This window comes from Calidris pugnax, unplaced genomic scaffold, assembly GCF_001431845.1.
Source record: "Calidris pugnax isolate Ruff unplaced genomic scaffold, ASM143184v1 scaffold118, whole genome shotgun sequence".
NCBI lineage: Eukaryota > Metazoa > Chordata > Aves > Charadriiformes > Scolopacidae > Calidris > Calidris pugnax.
In genome coordinates this window covers 1826068-1837558 of record NW_015090855.1, presented here as the reverse complement: position 1 = coordinate 1837558, position 11491 = coordinate 1826068, and the positions used below count along the sequence as shown (strand labels likewise).

At 52.9% G+C, this 11491-nt stretch overlaps 1 protein-coding gene across 1 annotated transcript in view; it reads left to right on the top strand.

Moving 5' to 3' along the window:
• LOC106889097 (opsin-5-like) overlaps positions 1 to 11491 on the top strand; it is a 49545-nt gene that overhangs the window by 32394 nt on the left and 5660 nt on the right. The window contains exons 4-7 of the mRNA XM_014943831.1: positions 6328 to 6415; positions 8046 to 8208; positions 8833 to 8960; positions 10881 to 11209. Of these exons, the coding sequence (XP_014799317.1) occupies positions 6328 to 6415; positions 8046 to 8208; positions 8833 to 8960; positions 10881 to 11209 (708 nt within the window). The remainder of the gene's footprint in view (positions 1 to 6327; positions 6416 to 8045; positions 8209 to 8832; positions 8961 to 10880; positions 11210 to 11491) is intronic.

Sequence of the window (11491 nt, the reverse complement as noted above, 5' to 3'; positions counted from 1 at the left end):
GGGGGGGGGGGGGGGTGAGAGGAGGTGGCCGAGGGATGCTGAGGCCGTGGGGTGCTGCTCTAAACTACTCTCCGTGCCTCGGTTTCTCTTATGATGAAAACAGAGGGGGTGTTAGTGGGGGTGTGGGGCTGGGGAGCAGGGTGCTGGGGAAGGTGGGTGCCTGGGCTGAGCTGATGGTGCCAGCCCTGCAGGACAAACAGGAGCTGGCCCGGGTGTGGGGACAGTGTCCCTCGGCTGTGCCCACCGCTGCGGGGCAGACAGAGAGTGGTGCGGGGCAGACAGAGCCCGGTGCCGGCGGGGTAGACAGAGCCCGGTGCGGGGCAAATAGAGTGCGGTGCGGGGCAGACAGAGCCCGGTGCAGATGGGGCAGGGCAGAGCAGAGCCCGGTGCGGGGAGGGCAGAGCTCGGTGCAGGACAGAGCCCGGTGCGGGGCAGAGCGCGGTGCGGGAGCGGAGCTGTCCGCAGCCGCTGGTGCTGAGCCGCGGTGGTTCCCGCCGCTCTCCCGCGGGCGCGGAACTTGCGCCCCCCCCTTCCCTCCCCTCCCGCCGCCGCCCCGCGGAGCTGCCGCGGGAGCCCCGGCAAGTTTCTGGTCGCGGAGAGCGGAGCGGGCGGCACCGCGGGCTCCTCCGGGAAAGGTAAGGGCGGGAGGGGGGTGCGGGGGAGACGGTGCCCCCGCATCGCCGGGAGGGACACGGTGCCCCCGAGCATCCCTGTGGGTGGGTGTGGGGAGGACACGGTCCCCGTGGGTGTCCCCGGGTGCAGGAGGGCAGGGAGCCGAGCTGTGTCCCCGGCCTGAGAGAGACATGGTCCCCCGGGGGGGTGATGGAGCAGCGGGGCAGTGCCTGTCCCGGGGTGGGCATGGGGACCGGCAGTGCCAGCCCCGGGTGCCACCTCTGCTCCCCGCATGGGCAGCCTTGGGCACTGGTGCGGGTGTGGGGGGGGACACATCTCACTGAGAGCTTTGGGGTGCCTGGGGTCGCACCCCCTCTCCAAAGAGGCTTGCAAGAGTCCGGGGTGGCTAACAGGGGGAGGCAGAAAGCTGATTTGTTTTGTCTGTAGCCGATGGGGATGGGTTGTCCTGGCAGAGGAAGACTCTGTAATCTACAAAGTGTTTTCGGGTAGGGGATGGGGGGCTGCCTTTCCTTCCACTGCAATCTGTCCTTCAGATAATGAGCGGTCACTCAGTTGTGCTCTGTCACTCTCCTATGACTTTTTAAGGTTTGCTTTATTTGCCAGGCAGGCAGCAGCGTCTGATCTTCCCCTGGGCTAGGAATTGCAGAAATCGATTCTTGCTATTTACTATTGGAAGAGACTGGAGGTCAGCTGAGTTTTCAGGCTCATCAGGTTTCCTTCTCCTCTCCAGGAAAGGCTCTGGCTTTGTGGCACGTTGGCTGAAGAAAAGCAACTGTCCGAGTCTGGAGAGGAAAAGGGCAAAACCTACAGTCACACAAAATAAAATGTGTGTTTTTTCAGGTAGACGGTGCGTGGCATCAGGCCAGTCCAGCCCTCCCAGTGTCCTCCCAGGTACCAGATATGGACATGAGATCTAGGTTGAGATTTGATTCTTCCCGCAAACACAAGGATAGGGTCTGGGATGAAGAATACGAGGGTTTCCTGGTAATGTACCTGTGGCAGCAGCTGCTTGGAAAACTTCATCTCATTTTGAAGTCTGATTAAATTGAGGGGAAAGGAGCTTTCACAGTCTGTCTCTTCTCAGAACAGAGTCAGAGCAATGGAGCTTAAATCAAATTCAGCAGCAGCTTTGTGTGCCCAAAGACTACGTGGCCAAGCAGTTTGATTTTTAAGGGGCTGCGTTGTGCAGGCTGGGTACCCCCGATGAGACAATCTTGTCTGAAGTCCCTCCCAGAGGAGTTACAGATTTAGTCTTGATTGAGCATAGTCATGTTTTTGAAGAAATGTTTTTGAAATTTTTTTGAGTTGGAAGAAAACTCCAGCAGCTGTTTCTGTCAGAAATGAGTGTGGATGTGTCTAGTACCTGCACTGATGCTTCTGCAGCTTGTGACCCTCCACTAAACATGACAGCAGAGCGGGGAGGCTTCTGCAAGCTTCCCCCTCGTCACACACTCACCTGAGGGAGCAGCTCAGAGAGAGGGAGGCTTTGGGCAGGTTTCAGGCAGACAAGCAGAACCAGAACAGGTTTGTGAATTGGCAGGGAAGCAGGTTACTCACTGTCTTGTTTCCACAAGGGTAAAGACCTCCTGCAGCCAGGTGTGAAGAGGTCCCAGCATCCCCCTCAGAGAGGAGCTCAGACAAGTACACGCCCTTCTAACTCATCTGGGAGGGAAAGGCTTTACAAGCCCCCAGTGAAAGCAGCAGGGGAAATCTGAGATTTTTGCAATAGTTCTCATACTGATCCTGGCTTCAGTTGCCTGTGCACCGCATATAGCTACAGTAAGTTTACAGGATCTAGTTTATGATTTACTTTCAGACACAAAAATGATAGCTCTCCATATTTCTATAAAACTGATTTATTGTCTGTGTGTCAATGACATCAGCCTATCTATCAGTGCAAGAGGTGCATTTTTATCATTTTCTGTATTACAGTGAGAGATGTGTGCTTTACAAACAGCTCAAGCACAACCATAAAAATAAGGCCTATCCCCAGTAATATGTCAGAAATAGAAGTTTCTCTCCCCCGGATTATTGTTACTTGTGCCAGCTTGATCTCACAGGACGCTTGTAGGTCCCCTGATGTATTGCAGGATGGAGACCTGCCAGGGATGTGAAGGAAATAAAGTCCTGCAAGCTTTGCCAGTTCTCTCCTTCCTTTGCTGCGTGTGTGCATGCACGCTGAGGAGCAGGAACAATTCCTTCCAGACTGTTTATGCTGGGCCTTGCCCCGTGTCGTCACCAGTGCAGCTGTGTGACCACAGTCCCTCCTTTTTCCCAGGCTCCATGTTCTTAACACACATAAGCTCTGCTGAAGCATCTCAGAGAGGTGGTGTGTGTGTGTGCTGCGTTCAGCCTCCCTGCTTCCAAGGGCTCTTGAGGAAGAATGAAATATGGCCTAGGGGAGAGCTATGCATTATGAGAATTTCAGGAATGATTTGCTCAGCCCTAAATAAAGGTTGTTTCCAATTAGGTTAATGAAGGACGTCATTCTCATGGCCAGAGTCTGGTACAGGGAGGTATAAATCACCTGTTCTTGTACCACGGACACTCTTTACCCTCCAGAGAGCACAGGAGAGTAAGAGAGATTGTTTTCACTGTGCTGTGAAACGTTTAGCCTCCAGGGTGCCCTGTGGAAGAGATGAACCCAACAGCACCCTCTCACCACCAGCGCTGTGTCCTCCTGCTCACTTGTAGTACAAGGGGGGTGCCAGTCTCCAGCACCTCAACATCCTCCTCTCCTGCTGGATTTACTCTTCCCAGCACCAGTTTGCTCTCAGGATGAGTGATTCCCAGTCCCATTCCCGGGTGCCACTCTGTGGCCTGGGACATGTCTCCAGCACTCTCACCCCTCGGCAGGGTCTCACCAGCTTGCACAGTTGCAGGGTTCTCATCACCAGAAACTGCAGGTCCCTTCCTTGTGGCCTGATGTGTGGAGGGATGGTCAGAACAGGCAGCCCTGAAGGTACGTGTGTGGACAAGTGGTGGAACTCAGTGCCCCAGACAGAGCTAGTCGGATGGTGTGTGCATTTATCCCAAGGGCTCGTAGCTTAGTGTCTGCATCCAAAATGTGCCTTGGGGAGCTCTGCCACTTGTGATCTGTTGGTGGTTAAGGGGAAAGAAAGAGTCACTTTCTCAAGAAATTCTGAAAAGAAACTTAGAAGCTGATGAATATGTAGCAAAACCTCCTCCCGCCTTCTCTTTCCACACCCACAGTGTCATACTGTGGGCCTAATAACTTGGTGGTTTTCTAATAAATTTAACCTTAGCATCAATTAAAATGCTTTGGCACACAGGGAAGGGAGAGGTGGGCTCCTAAGGACATTCATCATAGAAAGCACATTGAGATTGGATTTTCTTTAGCTGTGAAATTAAATACTCTGAAGCAGCTTTTTCACCCTGACAATTATGAATATGCATCAGAGCGATGTTCTCACCCTGCCCTGTCTGCTCCTGCATGTGCCGGTGAGCAGAAAAGCCCATTTCCTCACAACCCTTTTGGACCGTGGGTTGAAAAAGGGACAAATTGGGCTCCAACCTTTTCTGCTTCCTTGTGATGGAGAAATCTCATCTGATAACTTTTCTGCAGCATCCCATCAGCACCTCCTGCTCCCTTCAGTGAAAGCTTCAGATCCCCTAGTTCTCTGTCTTGCAGCTGGCAAACTCGAGTTTTCCACAACAGCCCAGATTTGCCATTGCTTTTTCTTAAGATAAAATGACACACAAGGTTTTAAACAGCACCTGAACACCAGCCCCATTTCTTTTGCTGTTCTTGATGAGTCACTGAGTAGTACAGTGAGGATTTGAGCCTTGGGCCAAGATTTGCACAGAGCAGGTGAAGAAAGGTTGGGAAATGTTTCCCTTTTTCCTACTAGGGATTTCCAGTACTTGTGTCCAACAAGTTGGGATTGTCAGTGAAAATCTCAAGGGAGAACCTAAGTCTCCACTGAACAGTCAATAACGGGAGAGATTCCCCCTGAATCCTGGGTGTGGAAGCACTTGGAGTGCTGTGTGGGCCAGTAACACAGAGGATGGAGAACTATTGGCAGGATCTCTTGGCAGTTTAACACCAATTAGTGTCTTAAAATGCATTCACGCTCAAAGCTAATTTACTCGTACTCCAGGTAATTAGCTCCATCTGTCTAAATGCAGCCTTGGATGTGAGGCGGGCACTTTCACCTGGGCACAGATAACAAGGGCAGTTGCTCTGCTTGTGAAGTCCATGTCAGCAAATCTCATGGAGAGAAGGACTCTGTGTCCTGCAGCTTTGGACCCATGTGGTATCTTCCACCCACCGCAGGGCAGCTGGAGCTGGGGCAGGGATCTGTGCTGGGGATGTGGTTGTTATTCACCTCCTCCCCATAAGGCCAAATCTGTCCCCTGTTCCAGCTCACAGCGTGGCCCCATGAAGACCGGGCTGTGGGGCAGGAATGAAGTGACCTGTCACCACTTGTCAGGGTCACCCCGTGCCATGGCTGGCCCCAGCTGCCTTCCCTTTCCCACCCCTTGCTCCCCAGCAGGGCACTGGTGTCAGTTCTCCCGCAGCGTGCAGGTAGGGACCTGGGGAATGGAGGCAGGAATACTGCACGCATTAAACATCCCAGCAAGCAAGCTAACAGCTATTGAAACATATAATTAAACCATTATTTTCTCTCGCCCCTCTTTTTTTTTTTTTTTTGTTCCTTCACCTGAACAAAATATTTTTCCATTTATTTGTTATCAGTGAAGGGAGGGCATATACTGAAACACGTCTGCTGTTCTGCTCTACTACCCCCTATTAACTTCCCAAGCACTTGGGAACCTTTGGCTCAGCTGCACGAAATAACAGGGAAACTAATTAGGCCGATAAAACTCAATGATTGAGTCAGGCACCCTGAGAAAGGGAATGACTTTTTACTACTATTTCTTTTTGTTGTTAATACATGTGTTCACCCTGATGTTCTCCACTGCTTGCGCTGCTGGCAGCGTGGGTCACATTCAGTTACAGCTGGAGAAGGGAGGTCCCAGCCAGGAGCAATGGGGTTTGGGGTGACAGTTCTTTTCTGTCCCCAGCTGTGGGGTCTCCTGGGCTGGGGTTTGATGAACAGCTTGCCCTGTGTCTGCCTGGGCGCTTCTCAGCACCCACAGCACACATCTCACAGCAGAAACAATTAATATGCCGCCAGGATGGCACCTGGACAGGTCTTGGCTGCATCACAAAGAGAGCTTGGGCCAAGTCTTTCTGCTGATGTGGACACGGGGACAGGCAGAGGCACGCAAAGGATGGGGCAGGCCAGGAGGAGGTGTGGGACTTTGCAGAAGATGAAGGTTCCAGCTCTCAACAGCTGGTCCCCGCATCCAAACGCACAGCGCCTGCTGCAGCCAGCGCATGGCCCAGACCGGCAAAGAAAATTTAGATCCAAAGGCTAATGCTAATCAGTAAAATCTGTAAATGAAGGAATGGCAATCAAGAGAGATTACCAGCCTGATCCTATTAGGGCCCCCCTGCCCAGCCGGTCGGGCCAGGGCTGCACACAGCCTTAATGAAGCCACCTCCTGCAGTGGTGGGGTCAGGGCCTGCACGCTGCTGGCTTGGTTATTGTACAGTGCCAGGAGAGTGTTGCTGAACTGTGTCCCCCCCCCCGGGAAATGAGGAAGCTGAGCACTCCTTGATTAGCCAAAATTCACTCTCACTTGTATTTGTATCTTGCTTTGCAGATGGGGAATGTGTCCAATGCCTCGGTGTTCATCTCCACCTTATCGGAGAGAGAAGATTTGATTTTTGGCACGCTCTATTTAGTCTTTGGTAAGGAAAGACAGCCCCATGATGCCTGTCCCCCTGCTGTGGGCAGCCCAGGTGTCTGCCTGCTAGAGACATTCAGGCCTTTTGCAGTCACTGATGCTTCCAGAAGTGTTCAGTCATTGGCAGAACATCAAACTGGTCCTTGCCACATTGGCCCTCCCCATGTTACTCAAAAGGATGATCTGGCCAAAGCTTGGTGACTGCCTTCCCCTCTCAGGGGAACTGCAAGTACCACTCATTTTTTCAAATATTTGGAAGTCGAAAAACAATCTTTCAGGAACGTGCAGTACCTCCTACTGCAGCCACCTGATGTGATAGGGACTCTGTTAGCATTGCCAGCTTCATGACTACTGAAGGTGGTTTGGACCTCCAGCTGGCCCTTGCTTTCAGCAGAAGATGCTGGTGAATGTTCTGTGGTTTGGAGTTCGTGGCACCAGAGAGCCAGCGGGCAAAACTGCGGGGCTGGGACGTGCTCTGAGGTGGCCTAGCCCTGGTTGGTGTGGGCCAGAAGTGACTGATGGGCAGAGAAAATCCTTCCAGTTTTCTGAGCCCTGAGCAAGTTATCTCCCAAATGCTGGAAGGTTTCTTATGCCTGGGAGGGTGGCGGATCCAAGGGATGCTTGTGCCACTGGGAATGCCAGCAGACTATAGGCACCTACAGCTCCTAGGGGTTAGTAAAGCTAATCAAATGTACTTAGTACAGATGTGAGACTAGCTCTGTGGGAAAAATGCCTCATGAGGCTGGGAACAAGGACAAACATCTCAGTACTCTGCCCTCCAGCAACTCCAAAGCCCTGGGTTTGGCCAGGTCTTGCATGGGAATCCTGTTCCTGAGAGGAACTTTAGTGTTGGCCATTCAGCAGCTTTGGAAGCTGGTTCTTACCATGATATTTAATTTACAGCCTAATCCATTAGGGAGGAACTCTCATCCTACCCAACCTGCTCCAAGAGCAGCAAAGATTCCCCTTCTGAGGACACTGAAACCTCTTTCCAATGAAAGCACAATTATATAATTAAAAAAAAGAGAGAAAGCCCTTGTTATAAAATTTTAATCACCACTGTTGTTTTAAATACACTAATAGCAAACAAAGAGCCTTCTTTTGTTTAGTCTGGATTTTCCTTGATCTTCATAATGCCTTTCTTCTTGTTTATTTTGTTACTGTGATATTGGACAACCCAGACTCACAGGAGTGACATTGCCAGAAAGAAATTAAAAAGGCAAAGGGGCCCAGCTCCTTGGCCTGACATCAGAAGAGCAATCACACAAAGCTCCTGTTATTTATGTAGCTGGAAGGAAGTGCCCCCCTTGCTCCTTCCAGCTGGAAGAAGTGAGTCTGGCCAGATCCTGCACCCGGAGTCTATTGCAGTCTCATCCCATCACTGCCCTCCTACCAAACGCCTCTGTAGGATCTCCAGAAGGGATCAGATTCAATATAAAGTTGGTCCAGATGTCCTCACAGAGCTCTGCAGGTCCTGTGGGCTCCCCTGCTCAGCCTGTGCTGGAGAGGGAAGCCTGGAGCCCTTTCCACCCTCTGTAGACATCTCCGGTGTTTGTTTCCAAACATCTCAAGATGATCCTGGCTCTTTTCCCAGCTCTGTTACAGACAGCACTGTTCCTCTGCCTTCTCCACAGGCATCGTGTCCCTCTCTGGGAACTCACTGCTCCTACTGGTGGCCTATCAGAAGAGGTCCATGCTGAAGCCTGCCGAGTTCTTCATCGTCAACCTGGCCATCAGTGACCTGAGCATGACAGTGACGCTTTTCCCCTTGGCAACCTCCTCCTTCTTTGCACACAGGTACCTTGTAGAAGTGGCTCTGCACTGGCCAACAGCCCCAAGTGCAGTTTGCAAACCTTGTCTTGAAATGGGGAGATCCCTGACAGGGGTCTGTGGGGACCCAAGGAGTCAGTCTGGTGGCATCGGGGCACTGTGTAACCTCCCAGACATCCATCCCATTGCAGGTTGCTTTGCTGTTCCCCATCCCTCTGGTTTACCACGTAGACCTGCTGCACAAGGGGTTTGGTGTTGGGTTTCTGAGCTGGCACCCCCATGGCACAGACCCCGCAGTGGTGTGCTCCGGCGTGGATCAGGGCAGCTCCTGCACCCACGGCTCCGTCCGTGCCTGTCACTGGGATGCTCAGGGAACAAATCTGGGGCAAGATCATGCTCAGGCTTTCTTTGCCAGTCAGGCACCAGTATCATGCAGCCACCCCACACATGGTTGGCTTTGCTTCTGGTGTGGGACCAGTGGCTGAGGCCCCACCACCACTGCAGCAAGGGGAGTGGGCTGGGAAGCACCCAGCCTTCCTGCAGAGCAGGGACCACGGAGAAAGGTCCCGTCCAGCCGAGCAGCAGGGCTGTCAGCCGGCCGCCCCGGGCAGAGGGGAAGGGCTGGGTGTCCCCACAGACTTTCCCTTGCAGGTGGCTCTTCAACCAGGCGGTCTGCACCCTCTACGCCTTCTGCGGGGTCTTGTTTGGGCTGTGCAGCCTCACCAGCCTGACGGTGCTCAGCACGGTTTGCTGCCTGAAGGTCTGTTACCCAGCATATGGTAGGTGCTGGGGTGTGTTATTTGATCTATACTTACACCCCTTTCTGTTCACATAACCCTTTTTTTTTTTTTTTTTTTTTTTTTTTAATAATGGGTCTGATCCACCTCTTCTGGGAAAGGTTTGCCCCAGGGCAACCTATTCCTGTGCTGGTGCAGCACATTCTGAAGGTTTTTATCCCTTGTGTATTCACCTCCTTCCACCCTCGTGAGGCTCTGTAGCCCCAGTAGCCTGTACCCCTCTGCCCATGCCCTGTGCATGCACCTCAGCCATCCCCTGCTTCGCTCCAGGGCTCAGGAGCATCATCCAGAAGTGATAAGGGGGTTGTCCCCCCTCTGCTCTGTAGAAAAGTCCCAGCTGCTGTATCACAGCAGGTTTTGAACGTCCGTACACAGGCTTGAGCTTAGACTAGAGCAGAGACTGCGTCTGGGAAGCCCTGAGCTCTGGCAGTGCAAGGAAGAGCTGCTTTCCCTGGTCCCTGGTGGGAAAGCCATAGGCCAAATGTATTTAATTCACTGAAGTAATTAATAGAGGAGGGCTGGGTTTGCAGTGTTACAGCTCAATTCTGTAGTCCTATTTGCACCTGGACTTCCTCCACAGACCTAATGTGAATGTTTGCAGCTCAAAGCTTGGGCACCAGCTCTTTGCAGAGGGCGTGCAGTGCAGAGAGCACCTGAGGAGGCGAGGGGACCCAGAGATGTCCCCTACATGTCTACAGCTCCTCTTATTTGGAGTTGCTTCTTAATTTCCTCAGCTCAGCTGCTAATTCTCCCATTTAGCGTGTATCTTCAGAATAGATTTTGGATTAAAGACCAAAAAAATAGAAATAAAATGGGAAATCAAAAATATTATTTTGATTTGTGGACCAGCACCCCAGGGTGCATCCTCACCCCCTCTCCCATGGCTTGCTGCCCGTCTGCCCCAGCCTGTGGCTGCTGCCAACGTGCTTTGTCCCCAGCAGCTCACAGCGCGTCAAGGACGATGCTGGGGACGAGTCACCTTGGTTATGTGCCAGCACAACACCTCAGGAGATCACTGAGAAGGTGGAAGGAAAGATAAAGATAAAAGTTGGCTGTTAAAAGGCAGCCCAGGTACCGGTGGCTTTTCCCCGTGCAGGTTCTTCTCTCTAGATCAGCCAGTGCTTGGCAGCCTGGCACGGGGAGCTTATCTCCCTGGGATGCCCCAGCCCATTTTCTGTGAGGAAATGGCTAATCTCCATGTGCTTTTAATTGCTTAGTTTCAAAGCAAAATGTTATTCCTATGTATGGCTGAAGATTTAGCACTTTATACTGAGCTCTTAGAAGATCAGAGAGTTTTAGATTGGATGGGGGATGGGACAAAAAGGGAAAAAAAATCCACCTCCTCCAGTGCTTCAGTCTCCCGGAGAGGAAAAAGGTCCTTCAAATGACAGTGTCTGGAATGGCTTTGAGCACTCCTGGAGCCAGCTCTCCCTGCCCCATGCTCAGGCAGCCTCCCTCCCTCCTTCCTGGGGGGCTGTGGGTGCTCCCGTACCCCCGTGGGGCTGTGGGTGCAGTGTGTCCCCCCCATACACCAGCAGCAACACGACCTCCCAGCGATTCCTCCCGTAGCTGAGAGGGTGCTGATCCCACCACTTGCTGCGTGGGTTGGGGCAAACCCTTCCCTGTCTCCTGGCCTCTTGCTCTGGCTGCCCGCCCAAGGGGAAGGGAGGATGCCCACATCTCCTGAGGCTCTGGGGAGAGCACAGGCATGAATCCACCTGGTCTATGGCTGCAGCACTGCCATGTTCTGCACAGCAGCTCCTGCCCTGTCCTGTGGTGGCCCTGGCCGTGTCCCAGGGTGGCTGGTCTTGTCCCCAGTGCTGGCAGCTTGGGGTCACAGCCCCTCTCTCCACTCCCCCTCACCTGTGGGCATCCATCCTCACCCCGGTCCCTCTGTCACAGGCAACAAGTTCTCTCCCTGCCACGCCGGAGTGCTGCTGCTGTGTGTCTGGGTCTATGCCCTGATGTTTGCCACGGCCCCCCTGGCTGAGTGGGGCAGCTACGGCCCCGAGCCCTACGGGACAGCCTGCTGCATCACCTGGAAAGCCTCGAGCAGGGAGGCCACGCTCTACATCCTTGCCCTCTTCATCTTCTGCTACCTTCTCCCCTGCCTCCTCATCCTCGTCTCCTACTCGCTGATCCTCTGGACGGTGCAGGTGTCCCGGAGAGCCGTCAGGCAGCACACGTCCCCCCAGCGCAGAGCCCACAGCGTGCACAGCCTGGTCGTGAAGGTAAGGGGGGGCTCAGGGTGCCCCCCGCCCCAGCCCACCACCCCATGGGCAGGAGGAGGTGGCAGCCGGTGGTGTCTGCTGCTCCTGATGAATTCTCCAGGTGTTTGTATCCCTGTGGGTAATAACACATTTCTCCTCGTTTAAAGCCATCAGGTGGAGGAGTTTTCATTTTAAATTACATTGGAAAAGATCATAAAAAGAGCTTGCGTGAGTCATTGTTCCCCAGACTACAAGTTAATACTATAATTTACCAAGGATATGGAAAAAAAAAAAAAAAAAGTG